This window comes from Capsicum annuum, chromosome 2, assembly GCF_002878395.1.
Source record: "Capsicum annuum cultivar UCD-10X-F1 chromosome 2, UCD10Xv1.1, whole genome shotgun sequence".
Classification (NCBI taxonomy): Eukaryota; Viridiplantae; Streptophyta; class Magnoliopsida; order Solanales; family Solanaceae; genus Capsicum; species Capsicum annuum.
Window position 1 is genome coordinate 144,542,406 of NC_061112.1, and position 21,549 is coordinate 144,563,954.

The window sequence follows — 21,549 nt, forward strand, 5'->3', positions numbered from 1 at the left end:
TTTTTGTATTGTTGTATTTATTTTGACTATTTGTAAATTTTATTGTATTTTTCTTAAACATAAAATTAATTAATTGTTATTATAATAATAATTATTATTATTTATTTATTATTATTTTATTCATTAAAATATATATAATAATAATAATAATTTGAATTTTTTTAAAAAACTCCCTCCCCTTTGTCTGCTTAAAAACTACTCCCCCCAAATTAAAAAAAAACTGTTCCCCTTTAAAATCCTCTACTCAAAAGGACTCTCAACTCAAAAAAAAAAAAGGAGAAGAGGGTATGTATATTTCTTATCAATGTCAGAAACTAAAAATCATTAAAAAAAAATCAGAAAAACAAAAAGAGAGAAAAATTTGAAGTTGAAGTTTCGCTTGAATTTTCGGTGGTAATATTCTGCGCTTAAAATTATTTGAATTTATCAGACAAATTTTTATCTGTTTTTTTTGTACTATTATTCTATAATTGTTGTTCAATCACTTCATGTATCATTTAACATGCAAGAGTTTGGTTATCGGTATTAATGTGATTATAAATTATATTGTAAATTTGATTATCAAAATATTTGAAACGATATATGACATACTTAGACATATTGATACATACATAGCATAAATATAAGCACATACTTTCCATGAAGTACACCTTCATACACAGTTACTTTTCATATACATAATTTCTCGTACATGCATAATTTTGTAGATATTTTATTCCATTTGCATAGTGCATATTTGTGCTTAATGTAAAAATCAGAGGATAAAGTAAAAAATAAATGAACAGAATCAGAGTAAAAAAAATTGTTTAAAAATAAAAATGTAGAGGTCGAGAAATAAAAATGGAAGAAGTGAATAGAATAAGAATATTTAGCATTTTTCCAATGATGTTTTCGACGGAATCAGCCCTTTCATCAAATCTGGTTGCCGCCGCTGAATCAACCATGGCCGGCGAAGCCTAGCGCTGCCGCTGCCGCACCCCACTCCCTTCTCCGGCGCTAAATCCGGCAAAATTTACTCCAGATCTGTCTGCCAACGCCGCCCTCCTTCCTCTCCTTTCCCGTCGTCGTCCCTCCTCAGATCCGCCGCCCTCTTTCTTTCCTGCATCACTTCCGATCCCCTCTTCCTTTCTTGCGTCGACACCGCCATCACCAACGGACAACCACATATTTTCCGCCACCTTCTCCTCTGTTTTTCTCTTCTTTGCGCTGTGTCATTTTCATCACGATACCATTGTCAGTCTTATAGTAGCAAATAGTCAAGAATGGAGGCAGAAGTACAAATGTTGTTTTCTCTTTATTTTCTTTTTATTTTCTTTTTATATTTGGCTTAATTAATTGAACAATTAATTATTTTTATTCAATTCTTTTTATATTGAAAAATAGTACTGATGCGTCATAGTATTTAAAATGGACATAGGAGTTAAAATGCTGATATGTGTGGCTAATTTCTAGCGATCAAATTTGTAGACAATTTAAAAATATATATATATAAAAAATTAGATTTAAATATTTAATATATGAATTTTTGTTTGGGATTGATTTTATAAGAAATGAGCCAATGTTTTTTAATGTTTAGGAAATATTTTAGGTATATTTAAAATTTCTATCTCAATAAAGAATGCGACATACGCATCTTTTCAAGACATTTAAAACTACAAGGATGTAAATAAATACACCTTGGTAAATATTTTATTAAATTAACTTGACAAATATTTTTCAACTTTTACCGATTTATTTGATTTTAAATAAATAGATAGATTTCGATATTCTTAATATAATAAAAATAAACGAACTTAAGCCTTAACATAATTTTTCAAAATAGTTTTAGTTAAGATAAGTCAATAAAAGCGATTGTGCTAGAACCACGGGAACTCGAGGGGTGCCTCACACCTTCCCCTCGGTCAACAGAATTCCTTACTCGGTCTTTTGTTTTTGCAGACCAACAAAGAGTCATTTCCTTTTAATAGGGATTCAAAAGGTGACTTGGAACACTATAACTCAATTTCAAGTGACGACTTTGTAAATAAATTAATCCTTATCCAAACAATCACTTTAATTGGAAAAACCCTTCGACTCCACACTTTCTCGTGAAAAAGGGGTGTGACAATGATTATCTATTTTTAGAAAGAACGAAAACTAATTAGGAACGAAGGATGTAATAAGTATTGGTTACTTTAATGCAAGTAATATCTTGTTAAATAAATTGGAATTTGAAAACATTATGAACCATTTATTAGGATAAGTGTATATATATATTTTTAATTTTAAGATTGTAAATCAATACTTCTTGTTTTGCTTAAAAAACACTTATTTGGATCAAATATGTTCTACTTAAACATTTATTTGAGCTAAATGATTTTATCAAACGCCAAAGTGCAATTTTACATATTCATTTGGTGCTATATTTTTTTATATTATTTACTCATACTTATCCGCTTTTGTAGACAACAAAGAAACCAGGACCATGGATGTGATGAGCTTACAGTAGATTTCATATCCCTTTAATTATCTTAAAACCTACTCCCTCCATTCTAATTTCTGCGATTATGTTTGATTGGGTATATAATTTAAGAAACTTGAAAAAAACTTTTGAAACTTGTACTCTAAATATGTCAAAAATATTTGTGTGACTATAAATCATATCGAGGCTGAGGCACACCGCACATGTATCCCCCTACGTGTATATTTATGGAAGCTTTCAAGACCCATCACCACGAATGAATATAGCCAGGGTGAATAGGAAAAAAAGAGAAGACTATAAATCATCTAATTAGGGATAAAAGGGAAGTTTAAAATGACTTTATTACAAATTACATTTAACAAAGTGTGTTTTTTCTTTGGAGAGAAGAGAGATTAATTAAAAAGGAAAGAATATCACATATACCAGTAATTTACATATTCATAATTGGTTCACCCTCGTCATCTAGCGTACGTATTGTGCCAGCTCAAGACAGTAGAGTATCAAAACCTTTTGATAATGATTGGACTGATTTATAAAATTTAGCAGTACAGGCACATCCAAAAGTTATACAAAAATAAAAAAAGGGGACAACTCAGTCAAAATATCACTAATATCAAAACCTAATTGTAATAGCAATATTTTTTTGCTCAACCTTTGATCCAGTGTCTCTATTCCTTTGGTAATTTACATATTCATAATTGGTTCACCCTCGTCATCTAGCGTACGTATTGTGCCAGCTCAAGACAGTAGAGTATCAAAACCTTTTGATAATGATTGGACTGATTTATAAAATTTAGCAGTACAGGCACATCCAAAAGTTATACAAAAATAAAAAAAGGGGACAACTCAGTCAAAATATCACTAATATCAAAACCTAATTGTAATAGCAATATTTTTTTGCTCAACCTTTGATCCAGTGTCTCTATTCCTTTGGCCTCCTTCTCTCTGGGAAAGTTCTTCTTTGGTTAACGAAAACACATACATTATCAATTAGTATGTTAAGTAGGATTAACGACAGAGTTCTGTGGGTGTTAATTACATTAAAAAATGACGAGGATAAGAAGACAAGCTAAGCTAGAAATTACGTACGTAAGATAATAAGGTAATCTTAATCACATGGTTAATTCATTACAAACATACAATTCCTTACTTTCATATGGTTAGGCACTTTTTGTTTGATTTGTTGTCTTAATTATTTTTAAGGAATAAAAACCTCCCCAAGGACCATGGATTCTTGAGAATTCTCTTTTGATAACTTCCAAAACAAATGCTCTAACTTTTTTTTTTCTGTATTTTAACATTGGATTGGTGTCTTCTAGCCCTTGTATCTCAAAGTTAAAGAATCCTCCTCAAAGTTCTCAAGAATTCATATTAAACTTCATCAATTTTATTTTATTTTATCTTATTCATATTAAACTTCATCAGTTTTATTTTATTTTATCTTACTCGATTTTCCTTATATTCTTTCTCCTCGAATTCATCTAATACTCTAGAATTCTTTTGATTTTTGAAAAATTTGGAGTGACCTAGGCTAGGCTAGTGTACGTATTATATTGATTGATAGACGACAAGAAGAGACAAAAGGTGATTCGCTTTCTTTACTCGTCCTTTTTTGGCTTTTGCACCTTCATGGTATGTTAGGTTGAGAATATTACGTGTGACAAAGCACGGGCCTAGCTAGTTTGATTTAGTAATTTATTGCATTTAAACGTGAAATATTGGTTTAATTTAGATTTTTGAAGAGACAATGATGATTCATGCTTAACAATTTAGTTGACTAAAGACTAAAGTACCTTATATATAAAAGGCAGGGTTTTGCCAGAGAGAACGAACAAAAAAAAAAAAAAAAACAGAGGCATTTTTACACTACGCACATCAGCCTAACAAATTAAATTCCACTACGAAAAATATCGCGAAATTACTTTTTACGAATTTTAGCCATTATATTCATTGACTTGTTATAGATTGAGTATACATTGACAAAGATTATAGACGGATATAATTTGGCGGTGGGTGAAATCGGTAGAGGCATCAGTTCGAGTCTCGTTGCCACTCATTATTACAAAAAAATCCGCAATCTCCTTAACTCAAATCTCTTAGGTGGTCCATTAAATCTTCTAGCCTAGATCAATCAAAAAATGAGCTTGAAGTGCGTGAGAGAAGGAAGATGTTCACAATTACTATCACAAGAAAAATTCCTCCTATTATCTGTAAGGGTCCATGACTTAGTTCATACCATCTTAGCTTAAGCTTTAAGAGAAAAGTGCATTTGCATCAGTAGTGGCTTTTCCACATTTCCTATTTGAGTTGTTGACCATCACATGATCTCACGCAAAAAAAAAAAAAAAACTATGTGATTAAATTCTCCACGTCCTACTAAAAAATTTTAAGACCATAAGCTTAATGAAAATTTTAAATCAACAAAAATTCAAGATTAATGAAAATTCTAAATCAACAAAAATTTTAAGGAATATTTTAAATCAACAAAAATTCAAGATTAAAAGATTTAGTAAGTATTTATTTAACCAATACACTCCCTCTATTTCAATTTTTTAGACTTACTTTTCTTTTTAGTCTGATTTAAAAAGAATGATTCTTAGCTTTCCTTTTTCAGTAATTCTTTGATTTCAAATTTCCACATGACATGTTTAAACTCACAAGGTTAATGACATCTGTGTACATTTGACATAACTTTAATTTAAAATCGTAAGATTCAATTTTTATTTTATTTTATTTTATTAAACTTCAGTCAAATCGAAATAGATCAAACAAAGTGAAATGAAGGGAGAACTAACGATATATTGATATAGTCCATGCATAATGAATGTAGATATGAAGAGTGGGGGCAAAAGAGAGAGTGACATTCGTGGGCAAGGACATATCATATGTATGTAGCTTTTGTTGGTGCGGTGGCAAAGGTCGTCTAGTCTATTTGAGGTGGGCCGGGATTAGTGAAGAATAGAGAGTACTCACTCCGTTCATTTTTACTTGTCCATTTTTTTATTTGTACAAAGATTAAGAAACAGTAAATAATAAAGATAATTTTATCATATAATTACCTTTTGAATATAACAAATTACATGCTTTGAGAAATGCATTAGATAATGAATGATATTTAATGCTAAGGGAAAAACAAATAGAAATAGATATATTATCCATTAGTTTTATAAATTGGACAAGTATTGTTGGATATTCCAAAATAGAAAAATGGACAATTAATGATGAACGGAAGGAAGTAAAAGGCAAGAACACCGCGTGCAGGCAGATCCAAATGAGGAATAAAGGTAGCAGCTAGGTGCATGGACCCAATTAAGTCCGAATTAACCTTTGGATTTCCAAATGATGTTCACATGATCATGCCCATTTGTCATCCATCCTCTTCAGTCGCTTGCATGCCAGAGTACAACATTCACATTTCTGGTGGATATCAGGAAATGGTTCTCTGGATAAGATGTTTGTATCTACTTATTTGGATATTTTTGCATGTGTGTGTGTTTACGCGTGTGTTTTCAAGATAGAGAGAGAAATGCCCTTGTCCTTGTGGATGTTTGAGTTTTTGAAGAATGTTATATTCCCTAGAGAGCAGTGTGTGTTTGTGATATTGCGTGTGTTAGGTATAAAGTTTCTGCTTTAAAAGATGTGTGTTTTATTTTAATAATAATCCGTCGGACTCAAATTATCTCATTTCTAAAAAAAAAAATAAAAAATCGTCAAATTATTTGTCATCTTACACATCAATTGTGGGGTGATAACAAACACATAAAAAATAGAGTAAATATCCAATGACGAGAAACTATATACTATTAAAAATATATTAAAGGTAAAATATAGTCTTAACCCTTCTTAACTAATGGTTCCTTATGAGACGTATAAAACAGAAACACGAAATATATTTAAAATGGATAGAGTAATAATCGAAACAAGTGTTACCTTAGTTATATATACTATCAGCCAAAAAACCTAGGCTTCTTGTAAATTGACTGATTAAGGCAGCGCGGTTTTATTTTTTAAAAAATGTGGTAATTAAGCGTAGTAACCAGTAACCTCAGTGGTTTCCATTCACAAGAATATGAAATTATTTTGCTGATCTCGTAGTATACATGTTGTGGAGATTAAATTTGTTAGTAACTATCAATTAATCTGCCAAATAAGATAATGACTTGTCATCCATCCTATCGTATCGATGCATGAGAATTTCTCTGTCTCCAGGGTCAATTCAAGGTCCCTAGACAAATCGTAGTAACATGCAAATTGTGGACCGCACACATTGAAACATTTCCATCAACATTACTAGTTGAGTTTAAATAGCATCGACCGATGGTGTAAATAAATTTTCTTTGTCAGTCCACTTTCATGTGTTATACTTCCACTATTTCAAAATAAATGGTGTTTTTAGAAAATAAAATATATTTTTATTAATTTAATTAGCCTTAATAATTATCTTGAAAAGATAAAACTCTTTAGTGCAGTTTCTTGGTTATGCAATGCTTCTTTTATTTTAATAAAGATAAAATTGAAAGAATATTATTAATGTTTTCTTAATGATGTAAAACTATTTATTTTAAAACAAAAATAAAAAAAATAAAAGTACTATTTAAGTCATTTTATTTTTAAGATTATAAAATGCACAATTTTTATGAAAAGGTACTTACTTATAAATATCTTTTGGATGATTTGATATAGCAAAAACTCATTCACATTATCACCCTATACAAGTTAAACAATAATTTTAAAGCTTGAGTTATATGTATTGTCCGAATAAAGATTTCATAAATCATCAGACTACATGTATCTATTGATCTAGTAGTAACTTATTCTATTTTCAAGATTATAAATCAAATTCTACAGATTATGACACGATAGTGTAAAATATTTCCTTATGGTGACGGTCATATAAGTTGAAATCTATTTTTATATATATATATCTTGGCTACCCCACCAAAAAAGAAAAAGCAATAACCGCAAAAAGTTTTATTCAGGGAATGTATGTGCAAATAATTCTAGTGCATATATGGAATATGAAGTGACCTAAATGATTTGTGCATGATGATGACGATAAATCCGTGAGTGAGCCAAAACTAACTGACTTCAATCTTTTCCATTACGTGACAAAATCCCAACTCCCACATATTGACAACTCCTTGGCCGGCTATTTCACATGCCACCAAAATTCTTCAGAAATCCCAGCCATCATCAGTCACCTTTAATTTCTTAGACCCTCTTTATATCCCTAATTACTACTCCTCTACAACCCCCCCCCCCCCCCCCCGCCCACCTCCCCCCCTCCTCTGTCTCTGATAAAGAAGATGCAGTGTTATTAATCCGTTTTGTATCCTTTGTAAAGTTTCTTCTTATGAGAAGTCCTTATTCATGCCAACCAAGTGTCTCTTTTGCCCCAATATTGACTTTAACTACACCGAGCCGTATTAGTTTCATTGGGGTGAGATATATATAGAGATTTTCCTCACCAGTCATTTTAACTCTTGAAACAAAAAAGTTGAACAGTCAATTATAGTTGATTCATTTGCAGAATATTGCTAAAAAGTTCTCTCTGCAGTACTATAGGCAACAGCAACCCAATAATGGATCGCTTCCCAATAATATTGGTCAGGTACCACTACTACTAGTCTAGTCTTTTTCTCTTGTCTTCTCTTCTTATAATTTATACTTTATAGAATACAAAATCTAATATAGCCTATTCACCAGTTCAATTTTACTACCTTGACAATACTTTTCTCTAATTCCTTCCTCTCATGATGCAATTTACTGAGAGTTTACCACCATCACTTCACCAACAAGTTTCACCGTTTTCAAATCTTATGATGAATAAGAATAGTAGTACTAATAATCAGATCCAACGTGCGCGCCCCTGGCCTGGTTTTCACACACCAAAGAATTTGGGGAACATTGGGGACACTAATTGCATGGAACAATTGTTAGTCCACTGTGCCAATGCTATCGAGAGCAACGACTCGACTTTAGCACAACAAATCTTGTGGGTCCTTAATAACATTGCCCCTCCTGATGGTGACTCGAACCAGCGACTCACTTGTGGATTCCTCCGAGCCCTAATTGTTCGCGCAGCGAAAATTGGGACTTGCAAATTGCTCACGGCCAATCTCAATCATTCCATGGAAACTCATAAATTCTCCATCATTGAGCTTGCAAGCTTCGTTGACTTGACCCCTTGGCATCGGTTCGGGTTCACGGCTGCTAACGGAGCTATATTAGAAGCTGTTGAAGGTTACTCTATTATTCACATTGTTGATTTTAGCTTGACACATTGCATGCAAATTCCCACACTTATAGATGCAATTTCGTCTCGACTAGAAGGCCCGCCGTTAGTCAAACTAACGGTAGCTGGTGCAACGGAAGATTTGCCACCGATGCTTGATCTTTCTTACGAGGAATTAGGTGCTAAATTGGTAAATTTTGCAAGGTCACGAAATGTCATGATGGAATTTCGAGTGATTCCTTCGAGTTCATCAGATGGATTTTCAAACGTTATCGAACAGCTACGTGTCCAAAATCTAATACGTCCTGAGAATGGAGAGGCACTGGTAATAAATTGTCACATGATGCTTCATTACATACCGGAGGAAACAACATTACTGTCCAATCGATTTACCTCGGAGTGTACTACTAACTCGTTTCGTACCATGTTTCTGAAGGCCATTCGGAATTTGGACCCTACAATTGTTGTGTTAGTGGACGAAGATGCAGATTTTACGTCGAATAATCTGGTGTGCAGACTAAGGTCCGCGTTTAATTATTTATGGATACCTTATGATACTGTGGATACGTTTCTTCCTAGAGGGAGCAAGCAAAGGCAGTGGTACGAAGCGGATATATGCTGGAAAATTGAGAATGTGATAGCAAACGAGGGTGTTCAGAGGCTCGAGAGGTTGGAACCGAAGAGTCAGTGGGTGCAACGGATGAGAAATGCAAATTTGAGGAGCAGTGGATTTAGTGAAGAAGCAGTGATGGAAGTGAAGAACATGTTGGATGAACATGCAGCTGGATGGGGGTTAAAGAGGGAAGAAGAAGATCTTGTGCTTACATGGAAAGGACATAATGTTGTGTTTGCTACTGCTTGGGTTCCTCTTTAGTTAATTTCATTTAGCTTAGTATTAATTTTCATTTTGTTTTTAACTCGATCTAATCTTCTTGATTACTTAATTAGTATTCCATATATCGCTCTTCCTCTTCATGACGAATATGACGAGTCTACTTAATTGGAAAAGGTTAATACAACGTAACTGAAGGAATATTTTAATGATATCCCCTCGTTAGCATGTGATCATTGTTACGTTTTTCATCGTGAATAAGATTTTTTAGGCGCTTCAATGTTACTACCTCCTTAATCATATTTTATGTGAACGTGTTACTGTTTGAGAAAAATGTTTTTCCTATACATATTTTGTGTATGTGGGAGGTACTAATAAACATGCATGAGCTGTCCCTTCTATTTGGTGGAAATGACCTTGAGGCTTAATGTAGAGGATTTGTTTGAAAACTAGCTACTAACCACATTGCTCTTCGTCATTTGCTCGACTTGCTAGAAGCCTGAAGTGTTGCATTTTCAGCAGGTATATATGTATCAGTTTTGAACACTAATATTATATTTCCATAGAGTTATTAAGTTCTTGATACGATCAAACGGTCTTTTAGTTAAACATGAAAACCTATGATATCATCTAATTAGTAATGAACTGGAAAACAGATTGACTAGCTGAAATATATATATATCATCTTAAGTAGTAAGAATACATTTTTTTTTGTAGAGTTCTATGGAGTTGTTGACAAACCGGCTGTACTAGCTAGCTGCTTCTACATAAGCCTGCCCATTCTTGGTGCAAATAACGGTTGCGTAAACAGAAATGATTTATTAAGCACTTCAGAGAGAGAGAGAGAGAGAGAAATCTCCTGTTAGCAGAAGTTCAGGTTTAAATTTGACAACAATGAGATCGGTTAATTCTGTTTGTTCAGTAGTTTAATATCCCATGCCCCATGCTCTGAGCTTCTAAAAACCCATAAAAGGATTAATTTTTAGTTAATTTTGTTGTGCGATGCCTCAACAACCAAAACTTAAAGAAAATTTTAAAGAGCCATTTTGTTGGTCGGCCCAAAGAACGTTGGGCTTGCCTATATTGATACTAGTCCAGGTATTGATCTGATTCATTAACTTGCTCTTATTGTCATCCAAAATTGTTACTGCTTCTTTGTCAAATGTCAGCTGGATGGAAATAAACAAAGGCGGACCCACATGGAGTCGAGGGGTTCCCTTCGGTCCGGATATCACACTGTATAAATAGTATCAAATTGTACATTATGTATATATATTAAAGATTGAACCCCTTAACGCAATACGCCTTAGCATTCCCCACAATCCCCAAGATTGATTCTTGGTCGATGCAATTTGTGTCATTTTTGTTTAGTGTGATCTCTGCATTGCCATTATTTTTTTAATTTTTTACATTACTCTTTTGTCATTTTTTTCAAAAAATATCCTGTACTATAAATTTATTCAAAATTTTAATTTATGGGCTTCTATTAAAATTTTAAATTAACATATAATATAATAATTCAACCAAAGTAAATATATTATATATTTAATAAACTTTTTAATATAAATAAGTAATTCAGATAAGAAAATTATTGAATTTAAGCCTGCTATATATGATCAGACACGCTCATATATGATCTGACCGACTAATTTGCCAATATCATTAGCTACTTATTTGTTTCGCCCTCCCCGAACATAAATCCTGCGTCCACGACTGGAAATAAATAAGTGAACGTGGCCATCTTTGTATGTGAACCTCCTGCCAACGTTGTTGTTAAATGGAGTGAATACCATAATGACTCGATGGAGTAGACAATGCGTTTGTTTATTGTAGCCAAACTAATACACAGACGATGACCTAACTCGATACTCTTTTTTATTTAGACATCTCATCTTGAATGCCTGAAATTGTCACAGGATCTGCTAATTCAGAATACTGATGATATATACTGATATTTTAGAAGGACTTAATAATTTATAATTTGATCAGAACCTTCATTTCCTCAATTATTAGTGTCAGGAAATAATAAAGTAGAAAATGAGAATTGTTTCATTTAATGGAAAATGGAATAGAAAGAAGAATTCAGGATAGTGTATCATATTGTAAAGACAACATGACATTAGAACTTACAAGAATGGAAGTTATGAACCTATTAGTATATGTTATACAGAGATGTCAATACGGGTCGCCCCAGCCCATTTGGGCTAGCTCATACAGATTTTGAGTTTGACGGGCTAGACTGGGTTGGCCCATCAAAATGATGGGCAAAAAAACACCAAGCCCACACCATTACTCTGTGGGCTGCGGGTCTCACAGTCCAGTCCACTTTTTTAAAAATAAAATTTTTTTAATTTAATTTTGGAATGTTAATAAAAATAAATATTATCAGACAATAGTATATAGTGTTAACATTTGTTAATCAAGTCTCCAACACCCCAAAAAAAAATCCTAATAGCGAAATTAAATAACTTTTGTCATGATATCCTTCAAATCAAATAAAAATACTAAGAAGCAATCTAAATAGTTGCATGTTCTTGACTTACAGGTCGGCCCATGAGCTAGCCCAACCTACATTGCTCAAGCCCCACAAGCTACAGGCTTATCCGGGCTGCGCTTAAAAGTCTTGTTCTTAAATGGGCTGCAAAAACTAAAGCTCAACTCCATCAAATTATAGATTGGGTCGGCCCAACGGGCCTGACCCATATTAACGGCTCTAATGTTATATGCTGTCAAATGTATGCCGTTTAAAACATGGTGTTGTTAATAGATTGATGTGAACTTTTGGCAGGAACTTGCACCATGCTACAAGTTATAATAAGATATATATGATCGTGATGCATGTGAATTATTGTGTAAAAAATTCCGAAGCCAAGAAGTTTGAAGTCTAGCTTGTTAGAAGTCTTTGTAAGCTAGTGTACACTTGCGTGTGCTAAGATTGTTATGTGAAAAAGTCTATTATATCTATCTCCAGTTGTATATCAATTTTATAACACATCGGTGCATAGCCTGGAAACAAAAATATATCACATCGGTGCACCGTATTGGTACGGAGTGATTGAAATAGAGACTCGTTTCGGGAGTCTTGTGAGATATGAAGGTGCCTCCTAAACTCAATGGTAAGTTCTACAGAGTGGTAGTCGATCGGCTATGTTGTACGGAGCGGAGTGTTAGCCAGTTAAGAACTCTCACATACAGAAGTTGAAGGTGACGGAGATGAGAATGTGTGATGGATGTGTGGACTTACCAAGAGGGATAGGGTTAGAAATGAGATTATCCGGGAGAAGATGAGAGTGTCTTCGGTAGAGGACAAGATACAGGAAGTGAGGTCGCGATAGTTCGAGCATGTGTGATAAGGAAGGGGACGGATGTTCTAGTACGGAGGTGTGAGAGACTGACTAATATGGATGCATTTAGGAGGGGTAGAGGTAGGCCTAAGAAGTATTGGAGGGAGGTGATTAGATATGACATGGAGCAAATACAGCTTACGGAGGACATGACCCTTGATAGGAAGACGTGGAGGACGCGGATTATGGTAAAGGGTTAGTGTGTTGGAGTACGTCTGTGGTGTATTGGTGATAACTATTTTTTTTGAATAGATATTTTTTAGTATTACCTTATGCATAGGGGTGTGCATCGGTCGGTTCGGTTTTATGTATTATCGATTTTGTTTATCGGTTATCGATTTTTAAATATGCTAAACCAATAATCAAACCAATAAGATATCTTTTCTCGGTTTTTGGTTTGTCGTTTTTTAGTCCTTAACAGTTCGATTTTCGGTTTAACCTATAAGAAAATATGCATAAAATAGAAATAGTAGCAACTAACAAGAAAAGAAACCAAATCATAGTTGTAGCAAAAATTCGACAGGATGTGTTTTATTTTACAAGAATCTTCACGCTTGAATAGATTTTTAGGAAATTGAATAGGTTTGTAGAAATGAAAAGGGAATATAGAGTAGGTTATATCTATATAAGTAGGGGTAAAATGTAATTTGAAATATTCATATTGGGTAATCGGTTTACCCAATAATCCAATAAAAAAAATTAAAACCGAACCAATAACCCAATAAATTTTCTTTTATAAAACTATTAAGAAACCGTTAATCCAATAACCCAATAATAATAAACCAATAACATTTTTATTGGTTCGGTTTGGTTTTTGTACACCCCTACTTATGCGTGTCTTGTTTAGTATTACCTTATTGTTGCATGCTTTTATGTGTTTTGTTTGATATATTGTTATCTGTCTTGAGCCGGGGATTTATCGGAAACAACCTCTCTACTTAATCTAAGGTAGTGGGATAGACTGCGTACATTTTACCCTCCACAAACCCTACTTGATGGGAATACACTAGATATGTTGTTGTCGTAGAAAATGAGAATTGTTTCATTTAAAGGAAAATGGAACAGAAAGAAGAATTGTAGATAATTTATCATATTGTAAAGACAAAATGTCATTAGAAGAATGGAAGTTTTGAACCTATTAGTATATGTTATATGCTGTCAAATGTATGCCGTTTAAAACATGGTGTTGTCAACAGATTGATGTGAACTTTTGGTACGAACTTATACCATTCTACAAGTTACAATAAGGTATGATTGTGATGCATATGAATCTTCAATTATTTTGTAAAAAATTCCGAAGCCAAGAAGTTTGAAGTCTAGCTTGTTAGAAGTCTTTGTAAGCTAGTGTACACTTGCGTGTGCTTAGATTGTTATGTGGAAAAAGTCTATTATGACTATCTCCAAGTATAGTTGTATATCAATTTTATATCACATCCGTGCATAGCCTGGAAACAAAAATACTCCATATTATTCTTAGTATAAAGGTCACTAATAATTAGACAAAAATACTCCATATAAATAAAAAATTGGATTTCACACATAGTTATTATTCAACAGTTACACATCCCACGAATACAAAAACGCAAGTTGAAACGAAACTTAATCCCCCTTATTCAAACGACTTATCAATTTGAGAATTGAAGTGATCACAGGACTATTATTTTGCATATTAACACTGGAAGGTTCAAAGTCTAACCCCGTTATTCAGGCCTAACCTTCCCACAAAATAAAAAATTTAATTCTATCCTCGTCAACAGTCAACGAACTAATTTTGTCTATAAAAGTAATTGAATGAATTTTTCTCTTAGTAGACAAAATCATTCAGTCCATATTAAGCTAACGGAGACAAAATCTAAATAGTGACCTCGCAAAATATGCCCTTAGTTCATTCTTCCGCAGTCGAACCGAATGTTTCCATTCCGCCCGGTCTTCACACCAACTCGGCCCAACTTTGTCATTGCAGTCACAAAAGCACTGTTGAATGATTTGGTGTTACTGGCCCAAAGGTCCACAGTTCCCTTGGAACGTCTGTCCGTATAAAGCACTTGATCTGATGTGAATAGGCCCATACCTTGCTGTAAATTCTTGAAGTAATTATTGTCAAAGGTCCTTGGGGTTTTGGGATCCATGTTGATGGCTATCCTTGGGTCAACATTCCTGGGACACATCCCTCGTAGTTGGGCTGCATATTGCTTGTTAAGTGTTGGATCTATTGGGCTTTGTGGGCTGAAGTTGTAAATCCGGTTCGAAAACTTGCTACAGTGAGAAAACCCAACAGAATGGGCAGCTGCAAATTGACGTGAAGTCAGCACGATTGGTTTTTAGGTCACTTGCAATTTTTAGTTTATGGCCTTTTTATAAGACATCCATAAAAGTAACTTTCTTCTTCTGTCCATTTTATAAGTGACGCTGCTCTTAATTTCTTTTTTGAAAAATGCAAATGAAGCAGCACATGCATGTAAAATTATTCCATTGTGGAAAGTTCTCGTAATAATGTTGAAACTTTTTCTCTCTTTGTCTACTGAGCTGGCGGAAGAATAATGAGCCAAATTAATTTAGAAATGATTATGTCTGAATCAATTACACGTGCAGAAAAGCAAAAAGTCAAACGAAAATGATAAAGTTTCATTCCAGCTAGGATAGAGCCTAACTATAAGGAATGTAGGACCTTGTCCAGTGTTTGAATATTCAATATAATGTACTCCCTCCCTTTAAAAAAAAATATTCTTTTTTTTTTTTTTTTGGCATTTTGATAAATTCGACATAATTTTAATTTAAGGTCATAAAATTTAAAAATTTTATTTATTTTCTTAAATTTTGTGTCAAATCAAAATAGCTAGGTCATTTTTTTTTAAACAGAGGAGTACTGCCTATCTTGCATTTTGCTTCAGTGAAACAACACAGAGTTTTGGGCTAAAATAATTCCTTATCTATTGAAGAGTATACGTTTATTTTGATTCTTTAAATATAACTTGAACATATTTGATCCCTTAACTTTGTTAAAGTGGAGCACGATTCTTTATTTATTGAAGTAGGTCATTTTGGTCCTTCAAATATAACTTGAACATATTTAATCTCTTAACTTTGTGAAAGTGAAGAACTTTAAATGATTTGTATATATGTTTGTGTAAAATTCTTTTTATATGCAGGATATATAAGTGCGAGCAAACTCGTGATGTTCGTGAAAGCAGAATTGTCAAAACAGATATATAGATCCGTTAAATATGTAACAAATAATTGGTGCGCATAATACCAAGAAAGTAATAGTGCAGAAATACAGAATTACCAGAAAGGGCGATCATGTCAGCTTGAGTTAAACCATGAGAAGCAAACATGGCATTGAGTTGATTGAGATTGAATGTTGGTTTTGGCAGCTTTCCTTCCACGTTCGAAGCTTTTGATGTCAGCCCATCTAGCCTTCCTAATTCCACTGGGTACCATGGTCCCCCAGACTACAAGCACGCGTGTTACAAAATGACTTTAATTTCTTCTATACACAATGACAATAATCTTTTATTATCATGTCACGTAAAAAAAAAGTAGAGTAATTATTTATACGAACCAGCTGGATGACATCTCTGGTGGCTAAGGCGAGAATGTCAGCACAAGAGACTTTATTTCTACAACGAGAGTTTGAATCAATGGCCGCTTTAGCTTTAATGACAGTATCAAATCCATCTCCTGCCAATGATAGATTATCTGGATGATCCTTCTCAGCTGTGTTCCCTGGTGTTGATGATACTATTACTGAAGCATCACATCCCTTGTTCCAACAAATTAGATGACACATGCATGGTAAGTAATAATAATTTAGCTAGGTAGAAAATGAATCTTTAATTAATAAGGTCCCTCTTTCCTATTATTATAGCACGGGGAAAAGACACTCAACAGTATCACGATTAGAAATTAATGGAAGAGAGAGCACGTACGACGTACCTCAACAAAGCAATCATGGAAGAAGAGACGAAGAACAGCAGGGATAGTGACAAACGTTTGTTGAAATTTCTGGTTAACAACGTTTCTAACAATGGATTCAACATTAGGACAAGTATTAGCATAATAGTTGCTTCTCAGTTGTGCAGATGCCAAGTTAGCCATCAACACAACGCTAAATGAAAGAACTAATAACATAAGAAGATTTAGACGACCCATTTCTGGCTATTAACTTAATGAATAATCTCAAATAATTACAATGGACTTTAATTTGCAAATGTTTGATGGAGAGTAAAGGATTATATAAGGGACAGAATAGAAGGCCAGTTGGCCAAAAGAATCTTTCTTACTGAACAGAGGAAGTTGAACATGGAAAAGAAACGCCCAAGTCGTGATTTTATTTTATGAAAGAGACAAGATATTGCTGGCTGTACTCTATATTATATTGGCCGCCATGATAATGGAGTACTATTTGGTTTATTTATTTTTGACTCATATAGATATATTAGTGTTTCATAAATACTCTCCTCGTTGAGCAATTCATAAAATATTAGTATTTAATTTGCTCAATTCGTTCAAGTTGATTCATTCTTTTATTAGTCCAGACCATTTTAGGCAATTAATTTGACCAGTTCATCTTAATAGTAAGCTGACATGTAGTTCAAATTGATTCATAAGTGATCTTGTTAACGTATTTTAAAAAGACACTTTTTAAATTTGATATGTTATACAATATACTCATAATAAAAAAGAAAATTACTTTGTAACTCAAGTAGCTTTGATATACAAAGTTATACATTACTATACAAAATATATAGTAGTATATATGTTTATATATTTAATTAGCAATTAGTGAATGTTATTATTTTAAGCAGATAGCCAAATGTATGACCTTGATTAAATTCATACGCCAACTAAAATTAGAGATTTTGATTAATAAAAAAAAAAACTAAAGACTACTGTTACATGGAGACAGCTGGAAATTAGGACCAGAAAGTGGTGTGCACTTCCAAACAAATGAAATTTCTGTGGGCTGCTAATCTTCAAATTAACCCTACAAAAGAATAAAAAAAGGGCAATCATGGGTATATAGATTACTACTCCTATTACTTTGATCTGTTTAAACATGTTTAAGAAAATACACGTGGAAGTAGTTAGGAAAGATCATTTTAAAATTTGAAATGGATCAGAACAAGTCATATTAATCATTGATGTACTCTCAAAACTATTGATGCAAGCAGGAAAGATATAATCTCCAGTAGCATGTTACAATTTGATCTTGAAAAGATACTTTTGTATTATGAGATGTAAGTTGTAACTAGAGCTAATCTATTTTAATTTCGTTTTTCCTTTTTACGATCGTTAAAATTTTGAAAGGAAAAAAGAAAAGTTAACTATACCTAGGTGTAACAATTACGCCCACCAGATCGAGAAAGCTAAGATTCCAACATTGAATCTTTGTCATGTGGTTTGCAAGCTAGATTTCACATATGGCAGGCACACCAACCAAAAATGCAATTGGGAGATTTAGGAACATAGGCAGAGTGAGGATTTTCGCTAAAAGTGTATAGCTATCAAAAAAGTAAATACACGAAGAAAAAAGATATTCATATATATAATATTTATATAAAAAAATAATATATATATATATATATAAAAATAAAAAATTAGAGCATTACAGACTGAATAGTAGAAGTGTCTTGAGAATTAAAGATTACACACAAGTTGTCCCAACTAGCTAATTTATAAATATGGTTCTATTAGCTAATCTAGGAGTTGAGTTTCCTTGCCTATCCTTAAGAAGAAATGGCAAGGCTTGGTTTGGAGGCTGCATCAAAATATGTCCCCAAGTTGTGTTCCTGATCAAAAAGATCTGTTGCAATCTATTGAAATAGAACTTCTTTTTAATATTTTTTAAGGAGCTTGCACTCGAACTCACAATCTTGAAATTGGAATTAAGGGGTGCTTACCATCGAGCAACTCTCTCGTCTTTAGATATAGGGCATTGGTTATTTCCTTAATAAACCTATAATAAATAATATATCAATGCTGCCTTTGATGGCGAAATATTAATTCGATACTATTACTACCTAGTCCGAGATCTGAAAGCTATATTTTTAAATTTTTAATGGAACGATAGATGCTGGCTTTCGTCGAAGGGACTAAAATAATTAATCATTCAAGAATTATTGACAGAGCCAGACATGCATGTTGCAATATCATGTGGAAGCCTGTACGTTATCCATGATCAAATTGTCAACTCTACTTTTTTAAACAGTACTTTACTTGTAGGAATCAACATATTAACACTAAATAATTATCACTAAATATATGATGCAAAGAAGGGGATAAGCTTAGATTAGTGTTTTTATTCTTGACATAATTAAGTACATACGGTTACAAATGCCATATCATAGAAAACTTTCACGGAATAAGGTTGTTACTAGTTTAATTTTCATAAGCATAATTACATCGGTGATCAGTTTGGTAGAAGGTTGTTTTCATAAGCATAATTTACTAGCGTGGTATAAAAATAGTAATCCTCATTTGAGAGAAATTAATTGTCCTCTTCCCAAACGCTAAATATATCATTGTACAATAATTATAAGGTAGTGCCAAAGTTGTAGCTGTTGAACCTCTTTTTTCCATGTTAATAATACTAGTTACTAATTTATTTATTTTTTTGTTGTCGTCTTTTCCTTTTTTTGGTGAGACATTACATTCAGTTTATTTGGTTTTGCAAACCCAGTCCCTATATTTCCTATGTTTAAACAGTTTGTAAGCCTAGGCAAGTGTTCATCTCCAAAATAAGGATTTCAGTTTGTGCTTCCACAAATGAAAACAATGTAGGATTACTTATAATTTAAGCTAACAGGTCAAGAAAAAATTTTATTCATCTATTGGAAGACGGTACAACCAGTCAAATAACATATGCAAATTTTTGTATTGTATGGTACTAATCTATTGAAATTTTTGAAAAGTGAATTTATTTGTGTTGGGCACATATATATGGGTATTGCTAAATATATGGTATAGAAATTTTGGATTTTCGGACCGCCAAAATTCCATCGTACTCAAGCTGATATTCAATCTAAAATCCATACATTTTCTAAACGAAATCCAAAAGTCCAAAATATTTGAATTTCAATTTGGATTTCCAATAGGTCTAAGTCCTTTCCCGTCCCACAACATTTTCTTTTTAGGATTTAATTTTGTCTTCAATGGGATTAAAGATATCTTATGGTCCGATTCTTTCCCAAACTTCTTACATAAAGGGAGCTTTAATACTCCAAACTTGTCCTTTTTTATGTGCGGCTTTCTTTCCCACTAAAGCACACTCTGGATGGACCTTATTTTTCATTGTTCCAAAAAGAGGTCCAATTGTTGATCCCAAAATGTTTTAACAGGGCTGAGGCCTATTTGATACCTATGGATCTGCATTTCTAGGGTGTTCAAGATTCAGCCTACTAATATTCACCTACGTAGGCTGGGCCGCATTTGCTAAACAGATAGAAGGGTCTTGTGAAACAACTTGCCAAACTAGGCCAATCCAATTTTGAAAAATATTGGGCCACCTTCTGAACTGCTTAAGGGCAACTTGCATCTTGGGTGCACTAAAGATCCCGTTTTGTGTGGAGTTGAGGAAGGACTGGATCACATGAGGTCTATTGAACAACTAAAATAAAATAATTTAGTAATTACATGGTATGGTTAATATTTTAAAAAATTATAATTTATAGTTAATAATTTTTAATAATTACATGATATGGTTAATGTATATATCAAAGGCAAGTAAAATTGTCTCTCATAATTAATTTTTTGTTTTATCTCTTAACTGACTGGAGTGTTTAGCGTTAATAGATCATCCTTTTATTGGACATTTTTAGCAACAATATGTATTCCTCTTAATTCAACAGATCTCAAAGTTTATTCTAAGAACATTTTTCTTTCTATTTCTTCTTTCAGATTTTCTGATATTTTGTGTTTTTTCCTATACATTCGCTGCATTTTTTCATAGAAGATTTTCTTAATTCAACGAAATTGTTATCAATTGTGTATTATGTGTCAATTATATATGCGTATATGTATAAGTTGTATATTAATTGTATATATAATGCAATTGTATAAGTCGTATATGTATAAGTCATATATGTATAAGTCATACATGTTAATTGTATAGGTCAATTATATAAGTCATATACGTATAAGTTGTTAGTTGTATATGTACACATATATATGTACATATATGTCAATTGTATATGTCATCTATATAAGTGATATATGTATAAGTTGTTAATTGTATATGTACATCTAATTTCTTTTTTTTTTTTTTTCAATTGTATATCTGAATGTTTGTATATTATCATAGTGTATATTAACCAACTATATATCTGTATATATACATTTGCAGAATGTATGTTGAGAGTGTATATATACATTTTGCACAATGTATATACAAATATACGATTCTTGAAATTATAAAAAATAAAAAAATGAGAAAGAGGGGGTAGGGTGGGGGAGAGAGCTAGGAGAGAGAAGGAGGAGAGAGGCGAGAAAGAGGGAGAGAAAGGGAGAGATTTAAGGTATGTTTTGTAATTATGCAAACTTTAACCATGCCTTGTAATTATGGACTAAAAGTTACCTATATCTGAAGACTGAAGGGAAGCGAGATAGAGGGATGGGAATGGAGGAAAGGGAGAGAGATGAGAGAGAAGGAGGGGAGAGGAGAGAAAGGGAGAAATTT

General features: G+C 32.9%; 2 protein-coding genes across 2 annotated transcripts; one reads left to right on the forward strand and one right to left on the reverse strand.

Annotated features, from left to right (window-relative positions):
• The first annotated feature begins 7,499 nt into the window (after positions 1-7,499).
• LOC107860205 (scarecrow-like protein 32) lies at positions 7,500-9,651 on the forward strand. Its single transcript, XM_016705478.2, has one exon. It carries the CDS (start codon positions 8,215-8,217, stop codon positions 9,568-9,570), a length of 1,356 nt encoding a protein of 451 aa, XP_016560964.1. The 5' UTR covers positions 7,500-8,214; the 3' UTR covers positions 9,571-9,651.
• Positions 9,652-14,387: 4,736 nt separating this feature from the next.
• On the reverse strand, positions 14,388-17,325 carry LOC107860206 (peroxidase 51). Its single transcript, XM_016705479.2, has 4 exons — positions 16,809-17,325; positions 16,435-16,635; positions 16,159-16,324; positions 14,388-15,159 (listed from the first exon to the last, which is right to left on the reverse strand). Exons 1-4 carry the CDS (start codon positions 17,022-17,024, stop codon positions 14,753-14,755), a joined length of 990 nt encoding a protein of 329 aa, XP_016560965.1. The 5' UTR covers positions 17,025-17,325; the 3' UTR covers positions 14,388-14,752.
• Positions 17,326-21,549: the final 4,224 nt, after the last annotated feature.

Excerpts from the sequence above, each read along its gene's own strand:
- LOC107860206 (XM_016705479.2), bottom strand. The coding sequence starts at position 17,024 with ATGGGTCGTCTAAATCTTCTTATGTTATTAGTTCTTTCATTTAGCGTT. Across the intron at positions 16,636-16,808 it reads TCCATGATTGCTTTGTTGAG|GGATGTGATGCTTCAGTAAT; the intron begins GTACGTCGTACG and ends TGTTGGAACAAG. Across the intron at positions 15,160-16,158 it reads TGACATGATCGCCCTTTCTG|CTGCCCATTCTGTTGGGTTT; the intron begins GTAATTCTGTAT and ends GTCAATTTGCAG.
- LOC107860205 (XM_016705478.2), top strand. The coding sequence starts at position 8,215 with ATGATGCAATTTACTGAGAGTTTACCACCATCACTTCACCAACAAGTT.